The sequence below is a fragment of the Notamacropus eugenii genome, chromosome 3 (genome assembly GCF_028372415.1).
Source record: "Notamacropus eugenii isolate mMacEug1 chromosome 3, mMacEug1.pri_v2, whole genome shotgun sequence".
Classification (NCBI taxonomy): domain Eukaryota; kingdom Metazoa; phylum Chordata; class Mammalia; order Diprotodontia; family Macropodidae; genus Notamacropus; species Notamacropus eugenii.
In genome coordinates, this window is record NC_092874.1 from 94,455,336 (window position 1) to 94,482,380 (window position 27,045).

At 35.0% G+C, this 27,045-nt stretch overlaps 1 protein-coding gene across 1 annotated transcript in view; it reads left to right on the plus strand.

Annotated features, from left to right (window-relative positions):
* Window positions 1-27,045, plus strand: part of RHEB (Ras homolog, mTORC1 binding) — a 61,682-nt gene that overhangs the window by 10,578 nt on the left and 24,059 nt on the right. Inside the window, exon 2 of the mRNA XM_072652178.1 lies at window positions 20,445-20,516. Within this exon, the coding sequence (XP_072508279.1) occupies window positions 20,445-20,516 (72 nt within the window). The remainder of the gene's footprint in view (window positions 1-20,444; window positions 20,517-27,045) is intronic.

Below are 27,045 nucleotides of genomic sequence, written 5' to 3' on the forward strand. Positions count from 1 at the left end.
TACTGATGCAGCCTTAGGACTGACTGGCCTTTCCATCCACCCTACAGGTGAAATCTCTTTATGTGTTGTCCTCTTTTATACCTCCCTCTACCTTAACCCCTCTTTTGTACCTCCCTCTACCTTAACCCTTCCCCAATTAGGGTATGAGCTCCTTTAGAGATAGAAACTGACTCACTTTTTTCCTCTGTTACCTCCTCCCTCTTCTCTTTACACAGTGTTTGATAGTAGTGAGCACTTAACACATGCTTTTTTATCCATTCTTTGGATTCCCATTGTCATATTTCTAGTTTTCAATCATAGGCTTTCCTTTTGGGGGTACTAGTGTGCACTTGAGATACCATTCTGTTGTTTCATTCCCCTTTCATGGCTAGTGCATTTAATGAGAAGACAAGACATGGAGTGATTTTGGTCTGTATTGGTGTGCATTAATGCTGATGAAATCAGGGATGCTTGGAAATGGTAACAAATTTTGAACTGTGAAACTCCTTGTCTCTTAATAGTAATTGTTAAAATTCATATAGTGCAGTGCAATGGAGAAGAATTTATTTAGTACTTAGTTACCAAGCGCTGTACCAGGCACTGTGAAACATATAGAAAAAAATGACAGTCTGTGTTCTCAAAGAGCTCACATTCTAGTTGGAGGAGACAACCCAGTGGAGAGTTCAACTGCAGAGTACTTAGAAGGGCTTGGTGGTCTTTAGACCAGAGGTGACAAGTCCCAGTGGTTCTTAGGACTTCGATTTATAAACTCTTCTTCCTACAGTAGGGTATGTGGTAAAGATCATTGGTCAAGGACCCCCAGAGCCTAACATAATACTCTATACAATAGGCATTTAATATAAATATTGGTTGAATTGACATAATTTGAAGACCTCCTTGTTCATTTCTCCCCCTTTTTCAATCCAGCAAATGTCATTCTTTAGTGTAACTAAAATGTTTAATTTTTAGAATAATGAAGCTGGGAGAAATCTATGTCCATATTCTTGGCAAGCATTCATCTTTATTATCTTAGATGACTATCTTATTTTAAAGGCTCTGGGAGACAATTCTGCATTCTTTTTTTGTCGATCTTTTTTCACTGTTTAACAAGATTGACAAAAAAAATTCTTCCGATTTAACCTAAATTCTTCATGCTTCTGTGTAAACTTATTTCTTTTTATTTTCCCCTGAGAAATGTAGTATACTGGGTACATTTGTCACCACGAATTTGGAGGCACTTCACTATGGTGCCTCAAGTTTTTCTTCATCTCTGATAATTGGAGTTGTTTTAATGTTTACCTATCATCGGATTTTTCAGCCTTTAATAATTTTATTTTGCCCAGTGGACAGATTCTCCACATTCTTTTATTTGTTTATTTATATTTTTATTAATTAATTTTATTTATTTTTAGTGTTCTACAATAATGTAGATTATTGTTTTCCTCTCCCTCCCCCCTACCTCTGCCCTCCCTCCCCAAGGCGGTATGTAATTTTGTATAGGTTGTACACATACATTCCTATTAAATACATTTTCACTATAGTCATGCCGTGTTGAAGAATTAAAATGAGTCGGAGAAATCATGTAACAAACCAAAATGCAACACACACACACACACACAACACACGATCTGCTACAGTCTGTGATTGAATTCCATAGATCTTTCTCTGGATGTGGAAGGCATTTTGCCTTAGAAGACCATTGGAAATTTTTTTTTTAAGTCCTTGCATTGCTATGAAATTCCAAGACCACCAGAAAAAATTCTCACACACTATGGTTGTTGCTGTGCGCAAAGTTCTCCTGGTTCTGCTCCTTTTGCTCAGCATCAAATCATATAAGTCTTGCCAGGCCTCTCTGAAGTCTTCCTGTTCATCATTTCTTATAGCACAATAGTATTCCATTACATTCATATATTATAATTTATTCAGCCATTCCCCAATTGATGGGCATACCCTTGATTTCCAGTTTTTGGCCACCATAGAGTGCTGCTATGAATAGTTTTGTAAATGTGGGACCCTTTCCCATTTTTATGATCTCTTGGGGATACAGTCCTAGAAGCGCTATTGCTGGGTCAAAGGGTATGCATATTTTTGTAGGCCTTTGGGCATAGTTCCAAATTGCTGTCCAGAATTGTTGGATCGGCTCACAGCTCCACCAGCACTGTATTAGTGTTCCAACTCTCCCACATCCTCTCCAACATATATCATCTTCCTGTTCTGTCATGTTTGCCAATCTGATAGGTGTGATGTGGTACCTCAGAGTTGTTTTGATTTGTATCTCTCTAATCAAAAGTGATTTAGAGCATTTTTTCATATGACTATAGATATCTTTAATTTCTTCCTCTGAAAATTGCCTGTTCATATCTTTTGACCATTTATCAATTGGGGAATGACTTGTATTTTTGTACATTTGACTCAGTTCTCTATATATTCAAGAAATGAGGCCTTTGTCCCTGACATTAGCTGTAAAAATTCTTTCCCAGCTTTCTACATCCCTCCGAATTTTGGTTGCATTGTGTTTGGTTGTGCAAAATCTTTTCAATTTAATGTAATCAAAATTATCCATCTTGCACTTCATAATGCTTCCTGTCTCTTCTTTAGTCAAAAATTCTTCCCTTCTTCATAAATCTGATAAATACACTATTCCTTGCTCCCCCAGTTTGTCCATAGTATCCATCTTTATACCTAGATCGTGTACCCATTTGGATTTTATTCTTGTGTACGGTGTCAGGCATTGGTCTATGCCTAGTTTCCGCCACACTTTTATCTAGTTTTCTCAGCAGTTTTTGTCAGTGAGTTCTTATCCCAGAAACTGGTGTCCTTGGGTTTATCAAACAGTAGGTTGCTATAGTCATTGTCTACTGTATCTTGAGTACCTTGCCTATTCCACTTGTCTACCCTTCTGTTTCTTAGCCAGTACCAAGTGGTTTTGATAATTGCTGCTTTATAATACAATTTGATATCTGGGAGCACTAGGCCACGTTCCCTAGCATTTCTTTTCATTAGTCCCCTTGATATTCTGGACCTTTTGTTCATCCAGATGAATTTTGATACTATTTTTTCCAGCTCTAGAAAATAATTATCTGATAGTTTAATTAATTAATTAGTATGGCACTAAATAAGTAAATTAATTTAGGTCGAATTGTCATTTTTATTATATTGGCTTGACTTACCCATGAGCAACTGATGTTTTTCTCCTTACTTAGATCTGACTTTATTTGTGTGATAAGTGTCTTGTAGCTGTGTTCATGTAGTCACTGGGTTTGTTTTGGCAGGTAAACTCCCAAATATTTTACAGTGTCTACCCTAGCTTTAAATGGGATTTCTTTTTCTAGCTCTTGCTGTTCTCTGCATTCTTTTAGAAAAAAATAGCTTTTGTTTTCACATTCCTTTCACTTCATAAAAACAGGGCTATAGAGCTGGAATTCACCTTAGAAATGCCCTTTACTTTAGAGATAAAGAAATTGAGATAACTATTTTTATGTATATATGTGTATATATATATATATATATATATATATATGTAGAGAGAGAGAGACAGAGAGAGAGAACATATTGAATATTAAGAATATTCCTCACAAGTATCTTGTGAAGTAGATTTTATTATTATCCTCGTTTTACAGTTGAAGAAACAAGATGAGAGAAGTTAGGTGACTTGCCCAGGGCCACAAAAGTAAGACAAGGTTTGAACCTGGGTCTTCTTCATACCAAGTTCAGCATTGTATTTACTGTGCTACATAGCTGCCTCAAGCTTTTTTCCCTTAAAGGTCTAAGTAGATCGGTATTTTAGTTAAGAACTTTATCCACTTTGAGTATAATAAGTTATCTCATCATTTCTCTGTATACATAGCTCATTGTTGCTTTTAAAAATACAGGATTGCGACTTGTGTAGCTGTCTCCAAAGGAACCTTATCTTTCCTCAATTCCCTGCAATTTACCCCTATTGGCCCACCATCTTTTGGGTCATCTCTTACTCTGATTACAATCCTATGTGTTGTACCCTCCTCACACCTGCTATGCTTCCTTGCCCTCTGAGTTATATTCAACTTATTATTCAAAAACTGAAGTGGGCTACTCATTTATAAAACATAGCAGAAGAATATTGATATTAATAAGATGCTCCAAATATCATCTTCATATATTATAGAGGAAAAAAAGAGACTCAGAGGTTGTGAACCTGCCCATTACCACAGTCAGTGTCAGAGGTAGGAATTGAAACTAGGTCTTCCCCATTACAGAGCTGAATAATTCATTGGAAGGCAAAAAAAAAAAGTATTAAAAAGTATGCTGTTGAGATATGAGAATAATGTCTTATCCTCTTCAATTGATTATAAAACATTAAGATAACATCTTTAGAACTAATCGATGAAATTTCAGATTGCTTTAAATTTTTCCAAGTCATTTAAGATCACTGCTTTTTTAATGCTAAAAATGCATTTTTTTACAGAATGACCACATTTTTAAATGTTCCTTTTTTGGCCCTTAATTGCTAGGACTAATACTTGATGTTTTAATTAACTTTGTCAGGGAGGGGTAGAAAACATTCATTATGACCCAGACCAAATTATAAAACTATTTTAAGTTCTTGTGATACCAGGAATTAATTGTACCTTCTGAATTAGCAACAGAATATTTGGGATGTTTTTCAAGTTGTCAATTTAAAGATGTGATTTTTTTAACTTTTTCTTTACTTATAGGCTACATTAGAAAAACGATGTAATTGTTTCATATGAATAACTTGTCTCTTTAAAATAATTTTAGTATTTCTTTTTTAATTTTGAGTTTCAGATTCTCTCCCTTCAGCTCTTCCCATATCCATTAAGAAGGCAAGCAAGATGATATCAGTTACACATGTGAAATCCTATAAAACACACTTCCCTGTTGCAAAAAGGAGGGGGAAAGCAAGAAAAAAAAAAGTGAAAAAAGTTATACTTCAGTTTGCCCTCAGGGCTCATTAGTTCTCTCTCTCTCTCTCAGCAGATAACATTTTTTCATCTTTAATCCTTCAGAATTGTATAGATCAGAGTAGCTAAGTCTTTCAGAGTTGATCATCATTACAATGTTGTTGTACACTGTGTACAGTGGTGCTTCTGGTACTGCTCACTTCACTCTGCATCAGTTCATATAAGTCTTCCCAGGTTTTTCTGAAACTATCCTTCTCATCACTTCTTATAGAACAATATTATTCCATCACAATCACCACAACCTGATTAGCCATTCCTCAATTAATAGGTATTCCCTCAATTTCTGATTGTTTTCAACCACAGAAAGAGCTGCTATAAATATTTTTGTGCACAGGCCTTTTAGAATTCCTTTTCCTTAAAAATAGATCTTCTGTAACTCTACTATTTGGACTCTTTACTTCCCTAGCTTTTAGTGTATCAGATACTTATTTGGAGATAGTCTGACACAAGATAGTATCTAGTAAAATTTTAAAAAAACCCATAATCAAAATGCCAGGTAACACATCATCTCTAGTTACTTGATGCTATTAGGAGGAAGCATATTATCAGGGATATCACAATAAATTGGAGTTGGAGGATTTCATTCAAATCCTAGCCTTTTTGTTGGCTACCTCTGTGACCTTGGACAAAGAGTTTTACCTCTGGTCCTCAGTTTTGTTTCCTGTCAAACGAAGATTGAGCTAAGTGATCCTACTTTCTAGCTCTAAATCCTTAAAAAATAAGTACATTTGAGAATCATCTTAAAGATCCTAGTAGTATCAGCTATTGTCAGTAGTATCTTTACTCAGTGTTTTCATTGCTTCCTAAATACTACAGAATTTGTAACTAGTTCCTCTCCAACCCCCACTTAATAATATTTTATTTTTTCCAATTACATGTAAGGATAGTTTTCAACATGCAGTTTTATAAGATTTTGAGTTCCAAATTTTTTCTCCCTCTATTCTCCCCTCCCCAAGATGGTAAGCAGTCTGATACAGGTTATGCACATAGTCATATTAAAAGTATTTCTACATTCATTCTGTGAAAGAAGATTCAGAACAAAAAGGAAAAACAAAACAAAAAAAATCAGAATTAAGACTCCATAGTTCTTTTTCTGGATGTGGACAGCATTTTCCATTGTGAGTCATTTGGAATTGTTTAAGATCATTGTATTGCTGAGGAGAGCTAAATCTATCATAGTTGGATCATCACACAGTGTTGCTTGTTACTGTGTACAGTGTTCTCCTGGTTCTGCTTATTTCACTCAGCATCAGTTTATGTAAGTCTTTCCAGGTTTTTCTGAAATCTGCCTACTCATCATTTCTTATAGCACAATAGTATTCCATTACATTCGTATGCCACAACTTGTTCAGCCATTCCCCAATTGAGGGCATCCCCTCACTTTCCAGTTCTTTGCCACCACAAAAAGCTGCTATAAATATTTTTGTACTTGTGGATTCTTTCCTATTTCTTATGATCTCTTTAGGGTACAGACCTTACCAGTGGTATTCCTGGAGCAGAGGGTATGTAGTTTTATAGCCCTTTGGGCATAGTTCTGAATTGTTCTACAGAATGGTTGGATCAGTTTACAACTCCACCAGCAATGCCTTAGTGTTCCAATTTCTGCACATCCTTTCCAACATTTATCATTTTCCTTTTCTGTCATATTAGCCAATCTGATAGGTGTGATGTGGTACGTCATAGTTTTAATTTGCTTTTGTCTAATAAGTTTTCATATGACTATGGATAGCTTTAATTTCTTCATCTGAAAACTGCCTGTTCATATCCTTTGACCTTTTATCAATTAGAGAATGACTTTTGTATTCTTACAAATTTTACTCAAGTTTCTGTATATTTGAGAAATGAGACCTTTATCAGAGACACTTACTGCAAAAAATTGTTTCCCAGCTTCCTGCTTTCCTTCTAATCTTAGTTGCTTTGGCTTTGTGCAAAAACTTTTTAATTTAATGTAATCAAAATTATCTATTTTGCATTTCATAATGTTCTCTGTCTCTTGTTAGGTCATAAGTTCTTCCCTTCTCCATGTATCTGACATGCTCTCCTGATTTGCTTATGGGTTCATCCTTTATGTCTAAATCATTTTGACCTTATTTTGACCTTATTGGTATACAATGTGAGATGTTGGTTTATGCCTAATTTCTGCCATACTATTTTTCAGTTTTCCCAAAAGGTTTTGTCAACTAGTGAGTTCTTATCCCAGAAGCTGGAATCTTTGGGTTTATCAAATAGTAGATTATTATAGTCATTTACTACTGTGTCTTGTGTACCTAACTTATTCCACCAGTCCAGAATTTATAACTAGTAAAGTCATGTTCTTTAAGGTAATTTGAAAATCATGGAAATTGTGTCTGGGCAGGACTCAAAGGAGGGAGGAAATTCTGAGAACATTTTTAAAATACTAACTAAAATAGCTCCCATAAATCACTGCTCTAGTAGTGATTTCCTCTTATTATTTCAAAATGACTCTTTTTTTAATTAGCCTTGATTTTTATGTATATACATAATCAGAATATTATTTCAACTATTGAGTGTCCCTCAATTGTATAATTTCTTTAGTCACTTTATCATTTAAGAAATTTCATTCACATAGTATTCTGGTATCTGATAGGTTTTTGTTGTGGTCCTTTGAAGGTCTTAAAAGCAAATTTATTTTTAATAAATGCCTTTCTTGGTCTAATATTATAAAATATATCTGCTGCTTGCCATTACTTTTAAAAGCTGCCTTTGCACTTGAATTAAGTAACTGAGTTCAGTCTTCTGTGATATACTTTTGGCAGTGATTTTCTTGCTTTGAACATGGTTTGGTGGATAAAAACACCGAACTAAAAGTAGAGAGACTGGATACTTCTGTATCATCTGTGGTATAACATTCAGAGAGAAAATTGTCTAGTCTGATTCCTTCCATCAGTAAAATGGAAATTTCCTATAGTTATGCTGTGAAGAATTAATTAGTTAACATACAGAGTACTTAGTATGCTTAAAGAGGTAGAACATACTCTTTGGCTTTATTATTAGACTGTATCTTCTGTCACAGGTCACTTCCAAGAAGTCTCAGAAGTATTTGGAGAAGATAAACCTTGGGTCAGATACCCAGATACTTTGCTGTATGATCCTGGGCAAGTAATGTAACCTCTTTGTGCCTCAGTTTCCTCATATGTAAAAGGGGAGATTTGGACTAGGTGGCCTCTGAGGTATTTTTCAGCTCTCAGATTTTATTTCCGTATGACAGATCAGCTATATACACCTCCTTGGAATTTGACATTTTTGTTTAAATAAAATATCAGTTGAAATGAGTTATATGATGAGCCTATGTTAAAGTATTATTAGTATATTCATGAAGAGCGAAGCTACAGATATATACATTAAATATGCGAGCTTATTGGTGAGATACCAATTTAAATTAATCTAAATCAAGATTTGACCATTTCAAGGAGTCTTAGTATAAAAAGGAGGTATAATTCTAAATCAAGATTTGACCATTTCAAGGAGTCTTAGTATAAAAAGGAGGTATAAAAATTGATGATGTAGTGTTGAATTAGATAGGAATATTGGAGTCAAGCTCCACTTCTTACACAGACTAGTTGAAGGATCTTGTACAAGTCATTTAACATCTGAATGTCCCAGGCTCAACTCTAAAACTTCTAAGAAATGTTCCAAATCTGCAACGAGAGGATGTTCCCACCCTAGAGATGTCACAGATTTTTACCAATTGAAGAAGTCTTAACTGATGGAAATTCATATTTGAATTTGTTGTGATTCAGTGCACTCTGTGGACCATGGACATTTAATGCTATTGTGAGGAAAGCATTATAACCCTTAATGTGCAGATAAGTTGATGATAAATCTCTATGGTAATATAGAGAGGAGTTTCAATACCACTTATAGGAAAGTCATCATTAAATGGGAAAGATACCATTTTATAGCTTTGTTCATAGATTTTTTTTTCTGATGGGAAAATTGAGCTAATGTTTTAACAGGCTACAAGCACTTTATTCATTAACGTTGTAGTATAGTAGAGGGACAGGCTGGTCTAAGGTAGCTCTTCTCAAAGTTTTTGGTCTCAGACCCCTTTAACATTCTTAAAAGTCAAGGACCTCAGAGATCTTTTGTTTATGTGGAAGATACATACATACACACGTACACACATATACATATATACACACATGCATAATATATGTATTATATACTTTATTAGAAATGAAAACTGAATTTTTAAAAAAACTCATTTAAAACAATGATAATAAATCTCACATGTTAATAAATATTTTTTTTAAAAATAATGCAGAATAAAAAAGTGATGACTGTCACTTTCTTCCATTTTTGGCTTAATAGAAGACAGCTGGATCATTATATTCTTGCTTACATTAAGTTGTGCCTTTTTTTTTTTGGTTGAAATATATGATGAAAATCTGGTCTTACAGAAATGATGTAGGTGAACAAAGGAGTATTTTTTTTAATTTAAATTTATTTATTTAACTTTTAACATTCATTTTAACAAAATTTTGGGTTCCAAATTTTCTCTCCTTTTGTCCCCTCCCCCCGCAAACACCAAGCATTCTAACTGCCCCTATGACAAATCTGCTCTCTCTTCTATCATCCCTCTCTGCCCTTGTCTCCATCTTCTCTTTTGTCCTGTAGGGCCAGATAACTTTCTGTACCCCTTTACCTGTATTTCTTATTTCCTAGTGGCAAGAACATTACTCGACAGTTGTTCCTAACACTTGGAGTTCCAACTTCTTTACCTCCCTCCCTCCCCACCCCTTCCCTTTGGAAGGCAAGCAATTCAATATAGGCCAAATCTGTGTAGTTTTGCAAATGACTTCCATAATAGTTGTGTTGTATAAGACTAACTATATTTCCCTCCATCCTATCCTGTCCCCCATTACTTCTATTCTCTTTTGATCCTGTCCCTCGCCATGAGTGTCGACCTCAAATTGCTCCCTCCTCCCCATGTCCCCCCATCCATCATCCCCCCCACCCTGCTTATCCCCTTATCCCCCACTTTCCTGTATTGTAAGATAGAAAGGAGTATTTTAATAGGCAAATAATGTGCCAGATGTGTTCCTATAGCAAAACAACAACTAGGTGAAGTATTGATACAAGAGGAAGTTGTATAAAAAGTTGGCAAATATGTACATTCTGGTTATTATATAGGAGTCAAAGCAAAAACAAAGTTACCATCCCTCTCATATAAAATGCCTGGGGTACAGGGTAATTTAATATCAAGGATCTAATAGAAAAATTGTTGTAATAAGCTGTTACATCCCTTCTAGGATATTTAGATGTAGATTTCTCTTATAGAGCGAGAGTTTCTTGGTCTCAAATAACCAGTATAGACTTGGAAAGTATTAAAAACCCACAGCTCCTTCACTTTGAGGAGAGAAAATAATGATCCAGCAAGCATCTACTGGATGATGTAGTGACAACAAATATATGAAATAGGTTCTACTTAAAAGGGGCTTATTTTCTATTGGGGGAGGTAACATGTCACATATAAGGATATGAAGATCATTTTGGGGGGGAGATATTAGCAGCTGGGATGATCCTGGAATATCTTCAGTTGAGATGACTTTGGAACTAAATTTTGAAGGAAACTTTGACTTCCAAAAGGCTTTCGTATGGAGGGAAGGCCATTCTCAAATCTTAACCAGAACCAGAAGAGCTTTTGAATTCTAGTCCATTGTGCTCTCTGTTTTATAAAGATGCTTGTTAAAGAATGGACATCTTTCCACAGAGACATACATAAAAAAGACATATCTTTAGATTAAGGATTTTTTATAGTCACAACTGACAAGACTTATTCTAAACAAATAATTGTCCTGCATATGGATTCTGGAGAAGAATCTACTTTTATTTCCATTGAACAGAACCAAAATTTGTTAATGTTTCTGCTTCTCTCAAAGGGGACATATTGGGTGTCCATCAGTGTTCCTCTAGTTCTGAAGCATAGTAACTCATATCTCCCAAAAAGAGCAAACATTCTAATAAAAAGTTGTCCAGAATTTTTCATTTGATTGATACACTAAATATTTGGGACAATAGTCTTTTTAAAGCCAAGTCTGAATGAATGTGTAGCTAGAATAACATTATTAGCATCATCTATATTTTTCCATGTCCAAAAAGTTTGCTTTTTCTAATCTATTTAGGCTTGGAGAGATTTTGTTGATTTATCCACCTATTTCTGGGTCACTGAGAACTTGTGTTCTAGAAGGTCCTGGAAAACCAGTTAGACCAGTGTGTGCCTTTTCACTACATAGTGCTGATAGATCCTTCTTTCCAAAGAAGTATAGTCCATTATGATGAAACAAAATAGGTCATTCTGGGATATCAGAAATTGTTGATTTTATTTTTTGTTTGATGTTTTGAAAGATTGATGATTTTATTGGTGTGGACTCCATTCAGTTAGCAGCCTTCTCCACATTTCATGAGTACTGAGACTGAAAATTATTTTTATGATTGCTGACTTTTGATGATTCTTTCCATATTTCTCTGGGGCAGCCCTCCAACTCACAAGTGTCACTGGGCCCATATTTTAAGTTTGGTAAAATTAGTACTAAATACTATTCTGTCTACCAGAGCTTTTGCTCCTCTAACTTAGCCTTTGAGTAACCAGAGTCAGTTCTACATCACAAGATAATATTGTCTTTGGAATTTAGTACAGGGGTTCTTAATCTTTTTTGTGAATTTGGCAGCTTATGAATTCCTTCTCAGAAGAATGTTGTCTGTAGCCATTATTGAAGAAATCCTAAATTCCAGTTAGTCAGTGAAATTCAAATTCACAGCCCCTCTGAAAACCTATCTGTGGACACCTCATTAAGATCCCCTGCTTTAAAGGATAATTATTGTATATTCAAGTGAATATTGTGTCTGTGGAGGGATACGTTGATTTCAAGTGATCTTTGATGCTGTTGTTCAGAATGTTTCAGACTTGCCTTTAAAGCCTATTGCATATTTTTGGAAATTTTTCAGTGCTGGCAAATTTTTATCCTTTGGAAGTGAATATTATTTTTGTGAATAATCAAAATTATTCTTAGTATTTGTAGATAAGATGTGTAATCAAGACAATTTTAGTTTAAAAGGAAAAGTTACAAGGATCAGTTGGATATTTAAGTTTCCTGTGGTTCTGATGCCAAATCCAAAAATAGAGTTCTGGGGACAAGCAGTGGCAAAATTATTAGAATAACTATTTAGCATCTCAGGGAGCTTATATTGTATTTTGAAATAAATGACACTTGGGAAAATGTGTTCCTAGTGTATTTGTTTAAATGGAAAGTAATCCTTATGTGACTGCTGTGTGGAGAACAGATACTATGCTCTTGAAAAACCTTATTTTAAAATTTTGTTTTATGAACTTAATCTTCAAATCTTAAATCACAAATAGTTAAATATACAAAGAACAAAAAAAATTGCATCTGAAACATTGCTACCTGCAATTTGTTTCAGAGTCTATTAACAAGGCTGTAACAAAATTGCCCTGTTGACTTTTGCTTTCTTCTGTGTATTTTTATTGATTTTTTAACTTTATTTCTTCTCTGTCGCATCCCATGAACTTATCTGTTCAAATCCCAGTGGAAGCCACCTTTCTTTCTAACAGATGGGTATAGTCAAGCAAAAAAAACCCAACAACAACAATGCTTTGTGTAGAATATGGTGTTTGAGCTTCCCCTTAAAGGGAGGGAGGAACTCTACTCTGTAAGGAGAGAGTGCATTCCAGGCATGTGAAGTAGCTAGTACATAATCACAGAGGTGGAAAGTATAGTATTTTATGTGAGGAACAAAGAAAAGGCCAGCTTAGCTTACTGAGTATGAGAAAGAGTTCAGAGAAACAAAAAAAAAAAATAGGTTGGGGCCAGGTTGTGGAGTTTAAAGCTAAACAGTTTATTTTATTCAAGAAGCAACAGGCATAAGTCACTATAGTTGATTGAATAAAGGAGTCATGTAGTCAGATCTGCACTTTCTAGAAAAATCATTTGTCAGCAGTGCATCATTGTTTGTATTGCAGTGTATAGGACTGCAGCCATGAGAGACTCGAGACAAGGAGACTTTAGGAGTCTCCTGAGTGTAATTTAGGCTATGCTCTCCCTCTCACCCTTCTTTCCTGGCTCTCCAGAAAACTGATAAGGCTCTCCTTGCTCTAAAGAAAACATAAATCTTTATAGGTACTATTCAGTCAAGGGGAAAGTATTGGCCTATTTCCTTTCCCTAGATTCTCTGCTTAGGTAGCTGTCTAATTTAACCCTTTGCTTAATTCCCATGAGAAGGTGAAGAACTTCTTGCTCTATGAGAAATTAGTCCTACAAGGTGCACTGTGAACTTAGTACAAGGTTTCTTAGTCTGGGGTCTGTGAACTCTGCTTTTTAAATTAAAAAAAAATTTTTTTAGTTAAACAAAATTAAAATAGTTATTTAAAAAAAGAATTATCTAGGCTCAAAGTAATGAAGGCCAGAAGTAAGATGGTAGCTTGTGAACAGAGACAAGAGTCTTAAACTTGAGATGTTGTGGAGGGAGAAAGGGCAAGACACGGCAACTGAATGCGTAACCACATACTGTGCAGTTTTGTTGTCCAGTCGTTTCAGTCATGTCTGACTCTTCATGACCTCATTTGGGGTTTTCTTGTCAAAGATACAGGAGTATTGTGCCATTTTCTTCTCTGGCTCATTTTATAGATGAAGAACCAGGGTGAAGAGTCAAACAGGGTTAAGTGACTTGCTCAGAGTCACACAGCTAATAAGTGTCTGAAGCTGCGTTCAAACTCAGGTCTTCCCAATTCCAGGCCCAGTGCTTTATCCAGTGTGCCACTTGGCTGCCCTTGTGCGGTTTTTACTTTTATCCTTCTGCAATTCTTCCAGAGAGTACCTCCTCATTACACTGAAGGTCTTCTTCCACTGATTCCTTCTAGTGTATTCAAGGTATCAGTGTAGCAATCAATAAAGTGATCTCTCTTCTTCTTATATACGACCTTGCTATTGTTTATGCTACTTTTAATATACAAGTCATCATTGGTATATGCTGCAGTCTACTGTAACTCTGTGTCTTTTTCTTGCCCTTTGGATCACTTGCAATTTAGTTTCGTCTGAGGTTATACTGTTAGGTGATTTATAGTCATATAGCATCATTGGAAGAATAAGTGTTAGAGGGTATTACAGAGGAGAACAGAGTAGGGCCTTTCAAAATGTGCTATCCAGTTTTCTTAAGTACAATTCACCTTGATGCTAGCAACTATATTCTCTGGGTACAGTTCAGAAGTCTAGCCATAGACAAAACATGTGTTTGTGTTTATTTTGATTGAATGGGTTTTCTCTTTAGTTCAGGTTTCCTTTGTAATCATATGTATTTTATTTTATACATCTAAAGACATTATTCGGAAAAAGTGTCTATTGGTTTCATCAGACTGCCAAAAGGGGTGCATGGCACAAAAAAGATTAAGAATACCATCTTTTGACAGTTTATAAACGATGAAGAATACAGGAACCCAGTTTCTTCATATCTTTCCCAAAATTGGTGACACTAAGTCTAGGAGTCATAAGAGTAACTTAAAGTCCTTTAATAGTAACTGAGTTCATTCATTAGTGCACTAATTATCAGCTAACTCTTAATTTAGAAGTTTCAATCCCAGTTCCACCCATGAAGGACTAACACTTCTCTCTTTTAGTGGAGATGGGGTGGAGGTGATGTACAGCAGAAAATAGACATTCTTTATCAGTTCTTGTCTATGCTGAAAATGCAAGAAAGACCAAGTGTAATCTTCATTTCTACTTTGTGTTAAATGTGTAGTGCTGGCCCCTTGAAGGAAAGAACAAAGAAAAAGAGACTAAACTCCCATTCTATATTATCTGGACTCAAATTGATATTGAGAAATTTAGGTCATTCTCTCAAAAAAAAAGATCTTGTGTTCCTATAATCTATTCATTCATGGGAATTCTCATTAGCTCATCATAACAGTGTGATCTCTGTTAGGGTAGATTATCCCTTGTGATTAGTATTGCTGCTTATTTTCAGATTATAGGCTTGATTTTTGCTTCTTAATGTCTAAATGGGCAGGCATTAGAACTTTCACCTTCCATAGGTTCATATTTGAAAGGATTATGTAGTGAACTTCTTATTTTGGCACTTGAATCATATGCAGATTTTCACTACTTTCTCATTGTTTTGTGTCCAATTGTCTCAAATTGGAGTATACTTTTCTGAGGGTGGATAATGTTGTTATGTTAAGAAACTCACCAAATACTGAAAAATCTGACAAACTAATTTGTAGTAATGACTAATTTATACATTGTTTCTTCCTTCCTGCTGAAAGAATTCTCTCTTCACCACCCTTAACAGGGCTAATGACTAATCTTGTGAATTCTTCAACCTTATGTTTCTTCTCTACCACCTTCTTTCCCTTCAAGATAATCTCAAGTATTTTAGTTCTCTTCCTTCCTTCCTCTGTGCCTTTTGCTCCATAAAGTTTAATTCTACCTAATGAATTCCTGTACGTGCACTATCTTGTTTAACTCCTTCATCACTTTTCTTTTTTCTTACCCAGGTTTACCACATCAAAATATATTCTCTGTCTCCATCACTTATTCCTTTTTCTGACCTTCCATTTTGTTGGCAGGTAAATGCCAAATCTTGACTTTGTGGTATCCTGTTATAAGGAAGCTGAAAGTTTTAAAAAGTGAAATTAGACTTAAAAAAAACCAGGGCCAGTAGGTCTTTCACAGTGGCTGGAAGTGCCAGAAGTCTGCCTACTAGTTCCTCAGTGGAAGAAATTTAAATGAAAACTATTCAGCTTTATTTTGGTTTTCTTCTCTTTTTCACTGACAAGCCATCAACCAACAAGCATTTATTATGTTCTGGGTACTGTGCTGAGTGATTGGGCATGCAATGAAAATTAAAAACAGTCCTTCCTCTCAAGGAGATTACATTCTAATAGATGAAGACAAAATATATAAATTAATACATACAAGATATATACAGAGTAGGTAAGAGGTAATTTTAATGGGGTTGTTGCCACAAGCTAGAGCTGGGGGAGAGACTGGGGCTGTCTTGGAGCAGGAGGTAACAGGAATAAAAGGAAATTAGTGATTCTAAAAGTTAAAGATTGGGAAGGAGAGCATTCCAGGTATGGGGAATGGCCAGTGTAAAGGCATGGAGTGTTATGTGCAAGGAATTGCAAATATTTGAATCAGCATTATAGTTTAAATTTTGTTGGCTAAGCTGTAACCCAGATTTATAACATTTACATTTTTTTTGCATGCTTCTTTTTCACTTTTGTTTCCCATTATATTCCTCTTCTCCCCTTCATTCCAGAAATCCATCCTTATAATATGGATTTTTTTTCAAGGGAGGGGGCAGTATGACATTGCTCAATGGGTAGATAAATAGAATTTGGGGGCTTAATGTTTCATCATTAGTTTTGTGTTCTATCATTGTTATTTTTCAGTGACTCTCTCCCTTCAAAAGATAGTTGTTGAGATGAATTTTCCAAAGTTGTATTTAGCAGTAAGATGAGAGGTGTAGTGTGGTGTCAAACTCATATAAAAAAATGGGGCACCCCAAATCATATGTAAGGATCCCTGTGGGTTGCATATTGGCTTAGAAGACCACATAATTAGAATTGTTTGTGTTCTATTGTATTTTTATTTAGTTTGTTAAATATTTCCCAATTACATTTTAATCTGGTTCTGGCTGCACAGGCCCCTGTGTTTGCTTGCCTTTGGTGTAGTGGATAGAGAGCTAGCTTTGGAGCTAACTGGACATACCTGGGTTCAAGTCCTGGTTCTGGAAACCTGAGAAAGTTAATTAACCTTCCAGTGCTTTAGGTCAACTCTCTAAGAAAGTTAAGTTGCAGAGAAGATTCTAGGCTGCTTTGGTAGAGGAAGTTGTTCCCTACAAAAGTTACAGACCATCTCTCTGAATGAGAAATTAAGATCTAAAATTTTAACTTTAATGTGAAGGTAGTCTTGCAGCTAAGATTTTTTTAAAACCTAATTTCAGTTTTTGTCGTTTTAGCCCCTTAGCATAATTCAGTATCCTGATAAGAAAGGATATTGCCATACTATCCTTCTCTCTCTTCCCCTTTTCCTTCTGGCTTCCTTCAGCATTCAACTTAAATTCTATCTTTCCTAGTTTTCCCCACCCCAACCCACATGTGCATCCATTCCTTCCCTTTGGGATTACTTCACACTTATCTTGTATGTTCTCACCATGTTTTTCCTTTTCTTTATAGCCTTACTGAGTTCCTGGCACATAATAAGTACTTAATAAATGCTTGTTGACTGTTTGCCATCATATCAAAGCTTCCTAGAACAGGAGTTTGTTCTTGATAGGCATGGAGAATGAATGGTTACTGCACTCGAGGTAGATGGAACTCTAGAAACAAAAAGAGTGATTTGAGAGGATGATATGATGCAAGTGTCCTCATCCCCAAATTATAAAAAAAAAATCCAGTAGGGAAACTCATTTGTAGGAATCTGTTTCAACTTAAGCAATATTTTTATTCTATTTTCTTCTAAATTTCTTAGAAACTTTAATCAATATATGAGGAAAATTACGTTTCTTTTAATTGTACTTCTGAACTATAATTAGCCTCCCTCTCCCTATTCTTAAGGTCCTTTCTGTCAGGAGGAGGGTATGTTTTCTTCAATATTAACAGTGAATTGTCCTGGGCTATTAGTCCAGAGCACACAGTATGCATTTAATAAATGCTGATTGACTGACATTTGTGTTGGTCAGGTAGAAGAATATCTTCAGCTTTTAAAGCCTTTTACAACTTTTTTCACTGAGCTAACTAGTAGGTAAGCAAAGAAAAAGCTTCTTCATAATTAATTTGTTTGCCTCATTTAATGCTCTGTAGAGAATAGATAGATTCATAGATTTAGTAGTAAATGCAGTTTAGATGTTAGTGATGCAACCCCTGATTTCCCAGATATGAGCAGACAGAGGGAAGTACTTTGCTGCCATCATACACATAATGGTGGCAGAGCTGGCGTTCCAGTCGAAGTCATCACACTCCCAAATTCAAAGTGCTTCCCATTGTAGTGTGCAGTCTTGAATATCTCACCAGTATTGTGTTTCATTAACCCATTATTTTCAAAAACCATTGACTGTCAGTTTGTCCTCTGGAGTACTGGTTGATTGCTCAAAATACAATGATCTTTTGGAGCTAACCAGCCTCTGGAAGTTTTGCCTCATGTTTATTCTGTAAATATTGTAATGTAAGCCCTTTGCAGTATTAAAATTATATGAGGATTTGTTCACTATCTGTTGTTTATTCATGATTATAAATTTTTGTACCTGTTTTCTCCATATTGACATAATAGATAATTGACATAACTAGATAATTAAGTTGTTTTGGTCCAATGGAATTGGTTAAATTGGCTCTTGTACGCTATATTCTTGCAAGACTGGCTTAGTCACTATTCCCTGTATGTGACATTACATCTTCTACATCTATACTTCAGCATGGAATGCATGGAAAGCCTGCTTTCCTTCAAGGGTCAGTTCAAGTGCCATCTCTTTCAGGAAGATTTTCTTGACTCTCTGGATTGATATTTGAACTGTGCCCTAATTATTCTATGAATTTTGTATAGATTCTGTATCATCTACGAATGTGTATTCTCTCTCTGTGACCACTCTCTCCCTGTCTCTAGGGTGGAAGTGTCTCACCTTTGTATCTGTCACCCTGGTGCGTGGCATATATTTGCAAAATGCCTATGTATTGATTTATAGTGAAAAAAGTGAAAGTAGGCAATTAATGGTGAGGAGTGGCACCATGAACCTTCAAGGTCACCTAGGTTCTTGTCCTCCTCCTAGAACACACACACACACACACACACACACACACACACACACACACACACACACACACACACACACTCCTCCTCCTCTTCCTCTTCCATAAACCAGTAACTTGTCAAATTCTATTGTTTCTCTTTCCACAACATCTTTTTTATCTATTCACTTGTTTTTACTCTCACAGCTAGTACTCTTAAGTCCCTTGTCATATCTTATACTGTTGCACTAACTTCTTCATTGGTCTTATTTCTCCAATCCATTCTCTGTACAGCTACCAAGGTGATTTTCTTCAGTGCAGGTCAAATCATGTTACCCTCTTCTCAAACTGCAGTGCCTTCCTCATTACTTCTGCCTTCAAATATAAACTTCTATCTTTGACATTTAAAACTCTTCACAACCTGGCCCTGTCATACCTTTCCACTTTAACAGGCACTCTGCCATGCCAGCCTTCTCACACCTGTTCACATTCGATATTCTGTCTCTTTTTTGGCATTGGCTGTTCTGTGTGTCTTCAATACTCTTCCTCCTCAGTTTGACCTGTTGGAATCTCTGGTTTTCTCAAAGATGTTAGCTCAAGTACTACCTTCTGCTTGAGGCATTTTCTTGTTTACCAAAAGGATATCTTGTATCTATTTTGTGAGTATTTTTTTTATATACATATATACATACACATACAACATACATATGTCTTCTCATATAGAATATAAACTCCTTGAGGGTAGGAATTGTTTCCTTTTTGTTCTCACACCCTGTCACTCACTAACACATAGTAAGAAGTCACTTAATAAAGCTTGTTGATTGAGTGATTAATTCTGTGGGATACTGAGGTACTTTATGATGGAGTTTCACATATTTTAAGTTCCAAATTCATGTAATTTGCCCAAAACATTTCCATCACAGTTATATAAAATTGAACTATTTTCTTACATCTATTAAATTCTAAAATATAGCCTTTTAACAAGAGAACCCAAATTGTAGCCACAAGAGGAAATTTCTCTTTTATAAATGTGTTTTGAAAACATGAACAAAGTTCTAATTTTGTTCATCTTCAACATTTAATGTTGGAATTGTTACAGGAACCAAATGTGTTCGGTTAAATTTGGCTCTCAAGTATTGCCCATATAAGCTTACTCACGAAGGAAATGGCACAAGTTTTGCTAAAATCTCCAATGAAAATATAGAGTAGAACTTAATTTGTAAGAATTAATGAATTATTAAGGCTTTTACAATATGTGTTTGGTTTTATTTCAAAACATAAGGAATTTCTTAACAGCCATCTTAAAAACTAGGCCTTATTGAACTAAGAAGCTTGGTTTATGTTCATAAGAGTGGTTCATGCTGTACAGTCAAAATGAATAGATAATGATGTGCAAGATTTTAAACATGCTCCCCAGATTGTTACTTGGACCTAAAAAGCTGGTTTATATTTCATATAGGGTACTTGAAATGCCTGTCAATCAGAATTCTTCAATTTCATCTAAGTTGTGTAACTGATAAATTTTTAAAAGGTTTGTTTTTTTGTTATCTTAGGACTAAAAGGTAAGAAATGTAATTATTTATGTTATTATTTGTTTGTGTGAAGTTATTCAGTAAATGATAATACAATCTTCTGATTAGCTTATCTTCATCTTTTTATTAACAAGATAATGGTGGACTAACTGAAAAACAGTAAAATACAGCTTATAGCATTTTTTAAAATAATGAACTATTTTTATTTTATAGGGAAATCCTCATTGACAATTCAGTTTGTTGAAGGCCAATTTGTTGACTCTTATGATCCAACCATAGAAAACAGTAAGTAGTATTTGTAAGTATTTATAAAATGAGGTGGGTTTTTTTGGTACACAATTCTGATAAGAACCATTGTTACTTTGTAAAATGGGAATGATAATACCTGTAGTACCCATCTTATAGGGTTGTTATTAGGATCAGATGTGATTCATAATACTAAATGGCAGCATTAATTAGGTATAAGGGAGTGAGAGTAGGCCCAGACCTGGACAGTGAAGACCAAATGGAGTTCCTTGGTTTATCTCCTTCCCTTAGCATCTCCATTTCTCTGTATTGATCTTGTTCATCTTTTCTTTCTTAGAACATCGTAGTATTCTATTACATTCATGTATCACTATTTGTTTAACTATTTACCCAGTTAATGGATATCTACTTTGTTTTCAGATCTTTGCCACTATTAATATTTTGGTATACAAGGAGCTTTTCTTATTTTGTCAATGACTTCCTTGGAGTTGTGCCTAGTAATGGAATCTCTGAGTCAAATAGCATAGATGTTTTAGCTACTATATTTGCATAATTCCAAATTGCCTTCCAAAATGGTTATATTCATTCACAGCTCCGTTAATAAAGCATTTGTTACTTGAAGGGAAACCTCAGGGTTGTTTTGATTTATGTTTCTTATATTATCAGCCATTTGGAACATTCTTTCATAAGGTTATTAATAGTTTGCAGTTCTTCTTTTGAGAATTGTGCATTTACACCCTTTGACCACTTATGGCTTTTGGCCTTAGATGTTTTTGTTATGTATTTTGTATAACAAGTCTTTACCCAAAAAATTTATTCAAAGATTTTTTTTCTATTCATCACCTTTTTATCCTATATGTATTATTTTTAGTGTGTGTAAAAGCTTTTCAGTTTCATGTTATCAAAAATCTTCCTTTAGTTTATTTTTGGTAATGATCTTTTATATCTAAATCATCAATCAGTCATGGATCTTTTTACAGTATATATGTAGTATAGCTGTTGATCTAAACCTGATTTTGCCAGACTACTTCAGATTCTTTTCACTTGTTTTTAATCAAATAATTAGCCTTACCCCTCTAGTTGTAGTCCTTGGGTTTATCATACCCTATGCTACTGAGATAGGTTGCTTTTGGATCTTATGTGCCTAATTTGTTCATCTAATTAACTTTTCTGTTTTGTTTTTTTTTTTTTAACTAGTACTAGATAGTTTTGTTGACAGCTGCTTGGTTCAATAGTTGAATATTTTGTAATGCTAGACTCCATTCCTTTCAAATTTTTTTTCATTATTTCCCTTGAGATTCTTGACCTTTTTTCCTCCAGATGAATTTTTTTATTTCTGGCCTAGTGCACAACTTTTTTTTGCTGCCAACATCCTTGGCACAGGAGGCACACCATTTTAATTGTAGTGACCACTGTACTGTTTCTCCCCTCCAGGCTTGGGGAAAATTGGGGGTAGGGAGTGGTAATTATTGGTGTTATGGTGAAAGCAGTTCCCATATCTCTTAGGTAGGTAGATTTTTTTAAAGTTACCTTTTTCCTACCTAATTCTTTTTAGTACAGTGGTAATAAGACTTTAAAAATAGGTTATTTGTTTGAATAAGCATCCAATAACCACCTTTTTCTTTTGCGCAAATTGAAAAATTTTGTGATAAGTACATTAAGGATCTCTGAATCCATAACTCTTTTCTAAGAATAGGATTAGGCCAACATTGTCTTTAAAGGAAATCTGTCTTTTAAAAACACAACTGAATTGTATCCCCCAGATTGCTAATCAATTTAGGAAAATTATTTTTCCCCAATATCATTATGCCCAAAAATTGTTTCTTGTACAAAATTTGTACCTTTCACATATTTGTTAATTCCCTTGCTAGTTAGTCCCAGTTACTGAGGTTTCTTTTCCACTTCCAACAGAAGTATTCCTCAAAGATTCTCACTTTTTTATGTATGAGGATCATGTGATCCTCACAACTCATAGTGGTTAGAGGAGACTGGCTTTGCAACCACTACTCTAAAATTGTTTCTGTCCCCATACTATGTGTGTGACCAGGGACAAGTCACTTAACCTCTTGGTTATTTTGTCAGACTGTAATTTATAGATGAGTTGCTTAACTGCATTAGTAGAGAGAATTTCTACTCAGGGAGTCCCCTACCCTGATGTAATTACAGGTCTAGACCAAAAAACCATTTTACAGATGAGGAAACATTATCTTTCTGTTGATATTGTGGATAACACTGAAGCATAATGCTATTCATTCAGTTATCTTTTGAACTCCCTAATAGCCTAATTGTCATTATATATTTCTATAATAACAAAAATTTACACTACTCCTTGAAAATGTTTTGTTTTCAATTATTGTGGCCTTCTTATGCCTACGTATACCATTTCATTTCCCTTTGGGTGATCCTCAGCGTCACTTCTTAGAGGAGACTTTCTTTGTCTCAGATATGTTACGATATCAATAAATTTGGAGTTTAAAAGATGGGCCTTTCAGTGAGAAGCTTTTGCCTATAAATGCAGTTTCCCAAGGGCAATCCAAGGACATCACCATTCAAGAGACAGTTGATTGAATCACTCAGTTAATTGTCAGTTGACAATTACTCAAACAGTAAATTTAAAACTGAGACTTGAAACCTTAGGCGTTCTGACTCTAAGGTAAACCTGACTAGTCTTTTGTATTGAGGTGTACAAGTCAGCATAATTTTTTGTTCCAGAAATACTATGCTTTGGTGGAATGGAAAGATGGGGTAGGACACAAAGTTAATTTAGTCCATACCTCAAGAAATTTAATTTCTTTTTAAATAGTATTTTGTTTTTTTCCAATTGTTTGTAAAGGCAATTTGTAACATTTTTTTTTTTTTGAGTTTCAAATCTTCCCCCCCTCCCCCACCTCACCCTCAGTGTGATAACAGGTTAATAAAGAGAAAATAGAATGCTTCGATCTGCTTTTGGACTCCCATCAGTTTTTTCTCTGGATAATATGTAGTATTTTCCATAGTGAGTCCTTTGGAATTGTCTTGGAGCATTGTATTGCTGAGAAGAACTGTTATTCATAGTTGATTATCCACAATGTTGTTATTACTGTATACAATGTTCTCCTGCTTCTGCTCACTTCACTTTGCTTATATAGGTCCTTTCTCCCTTTTTTTGTCTCTTTGGGATACAGATTCAGGTATTCCTAGATCAAAGGTATGCACAGTTTAATTGCTCTCCAGAATGCTTAGATAAGTTCACAACTTCACCAACAGTGTGTTAGTGTCCCAATTTTCCCACATCCTCTCCAACCATTATAATTTTCCTTTTTTGTCATATTAGCCAATCTGATAGGTGTGAGGTAGTAGTGCCTTGTTTTAATTTGCATTTCTCTAATCAGTAGTGATGTAGAGCATTTTTTTCATGGCTATAGGTGCCCCTGATTTCTTCATCTGTAACACTGGCTGTTCATATCCTTTGACCATTTATCAATTGGGAAACGACTTATATATTCTTATAAATTAGCCTCAGTTTTCTATATATTTGAGAAATGTGGCCATCTGCTTTCCTTCTAATCTTGGTTGCATTGGTTTTGTTAGTGGAAAAACTTTATAATTTAATATAATCAAAATTCATTTTACATCTTATAATGCTCTGTCTCTTGTTTGGTTATAAATTCTTCCTTATGAATTTAATTTCTAGCTGGGGCACATACAGGAACATTGGCTTCCAGTTGGAATATGATAGTTGTCATAGGAAGTATTTGTCACAAAGTTTGGGGCTTTCAAAGGGGGCCATGTTTTTAGAGAAGGCACTTAACCAGACATGGTATTGTGGAGAAGGTATAATTTCAACTGTATCTTGAGAAGATGGGTAGAGTTGAGGAGAGGAAGAGAATTCATTCCAGGAAAAGAAGGAGAGACAGGAAAACATGGAGTTTATTAGGGTATAGTGTGTTATTTAGTTGTTTTTGGAAAGTACTATTTAAGGTAACAAATAGCATGAAATTAATGTTAAGGCCAGTTTGTGGAGTGTCTTGAGTACCAAGTTAAGGAGTTTTTGCTTGATTGACCAGTGGGTAAGCATTAAACATTTTTTGTTGTTGAGCTTACGTTGTGTTATTTTGTTATTGTTGTTTTTAAACACAGAAGTGATAGTTACGCTGTAATACATCGTATGATGGTTTGAAAAAAGAATAGATAACTAGATCCTTAGGTGATTTGGTGATTAAGAAGTCTTTAATGATGCTTTTAAGGAATCAGAGTAATGGAAGCAGACATCAAATTGCAAAGGCTTCACAATAGATTGATAAGAAAGTGGAGGCAGCCAGTGCAGATGTTTCTTACAAGGTCCTGTAGCATTCAAGTGGACATAAATGTGGGAGAGTGGAGAAAACATCGTCTTGAAAGTCACAACCTGTGTTGCAAGGCACTTGAATCTGTCTGCTTCACTTTATTCATCTGTAAAATAAAGGATTTTTTTTAAGAAAAAAATTAGGGTACTCTGTTTTAGCCACAAATGTGCCAGAAACAGTTTTTATTAATTTAACAAGTATATGTTCTTTAGAGAAGGAAATGTCTAAATTGATATAGTTCTCCTATGGTTCAGACATTTCTCTACCTCTAGACAATTTGAAGTAACATAAGAATCTTGAATAATAAAAAGGTCATAATATATTAAAATCTAGTCTGGAGTTAACATTTTACTCTGTAGAATAATAGTCACTTAAAAACTACTCATTTGTTTCTTGACCACTCCCATCAAAGATAGAAAGGCCTTGCTTCTCTGAGATCAGTCTTATTTAACCCTATCAACTTGGGAGTAGGGAAGGCTGTGATCTTCACCAAAGAAGAATCAAATTGGTTTACCACCCTTTATCCCTAATCCTGGAAACTTAGCCCTTGTTATAGTGACCTTTTCCACATTTTCCTAAAGGGAAAGGTCTGGAAAGAACTTTAGATTAAAGAAATATTTCTTAATATTTTCAGTTGAACTAAAAAGGAAATTTTAGAGCATGCTTCTATAAATAGCCCTTTCCAGTTTGGAAACTGTAGGTCTGAGATTCAGTATTTTTTGTACATCTTTTGCAAGTTGCATAGTTTTGGAAAAAAATCTTGAGCGTGCTTTGAAGATAGATTTTGATGACAGTGATAAAAATATTTATATAAATACATTTATTTAATATTTAAATAGAAGAATTAGATGATGTCCTGCAGGAGACAAGGTTAACTTTAGAAAATACATGCTTCCTCTGACTCAGGAGAAGAGGCATGGGTAAAAAGAAATTTTGAAGAGTGCAGGGAGGGAACTTGAACTTCTCACTTGGTGATATTGTCTTCAGTAAGTACAAGAAGAATCCATACTGTTTACCTTCTGAGTGCAAGGAGGAATGGGGAACATGGTTCAGGATTTGAGGAAAACAGAAAAGGAATGTGAAGAATGTCAGTAGGATGCCAGTGAAATGAATAAAGAGATTGCCTAGCAGCCATGAAGACCCAGCTGAGGTTCACATGAATTAGAAGTGAATGCCATCAGCACAATTTTACTTTAATAGTACATGAAAATTTGAATAGAGCAAATAAATGGTAGGGTTGTTTTCAGGGTTGGTGATTGGTAAGGCAGGTGACAGACAGAAGAAAATGATAGACTCTTGGGGTGCTAATTAAGCATCATTGCAGTGATTGTCCTTGGGGTCTAGGCTGGGTAAGAAGGCTTAGGAAATCAGAAAGGGAATGATGGAGTGGGAGAATAGGTAGGAGTTTGGAACTTTGAAGGTCATGAGGAGGGTCAAAGGTGGGTTTGATAGGAATGAAGGAAGTGGGAGAGATGGAAAGTAAAGACAGTGGGGTCAGAGAAGGCAATCTTAGATCTTGGAGGTAGAACTCTTCTACTTGATGACAAGGTCCAAGGTACAGTACTACTACTAGTTGGGGGTGAAAGAAGGAGCTGCAGTTGTCACAGAGGGTTTAAGAAGACATTAATAACAAAGGGAAACAGCTGAAGTGAAGTGGAATGAATGCTTATAGAAAAAAAGTAGAGAGATTGGATGAGCTTGCTCACAAAAGATTAGGGGGTTTTATCTATGACATTCATAGTTTGACTCTTCATTTACTTAAGAGACAGTATATTGGTATAGATCAGCAAGGCATCTAAGTTTAAGAGCTATTTTGAGCAGATTTGAACTCGGGCTCAGAACTGGATATTTATTTTGTTGTCAGCAAGAAGTTATTCATAAGTTACTAAATTTTGCTTCACATCTTGTTACTGAAGCAACAAGAATGAGGTCTGTCCTCATGACATGGGAAATTCCATCTTCCTGCTTTATGAAGGAGAAATTCTATACTGTAAAATATCAAGAGCTTATTAATGTTTACATTTTAGGTTGCATGATGTGTATTTCCATCACAGAAATCATGTAATAGCCATTTAAATATTTAACCTGAATTTTGATTGAAAAGATTACTTTGTTCCTTTTTTTAAAAAAATAAACGATGGTTAAACAAAAAATTCAAGCATATTTGTTCATATTTTTCCTCTTTTGGTGAAGTAAACATTTCTCACTCCTTTCCTATTTCAAGAATAGATTTAATAAACATT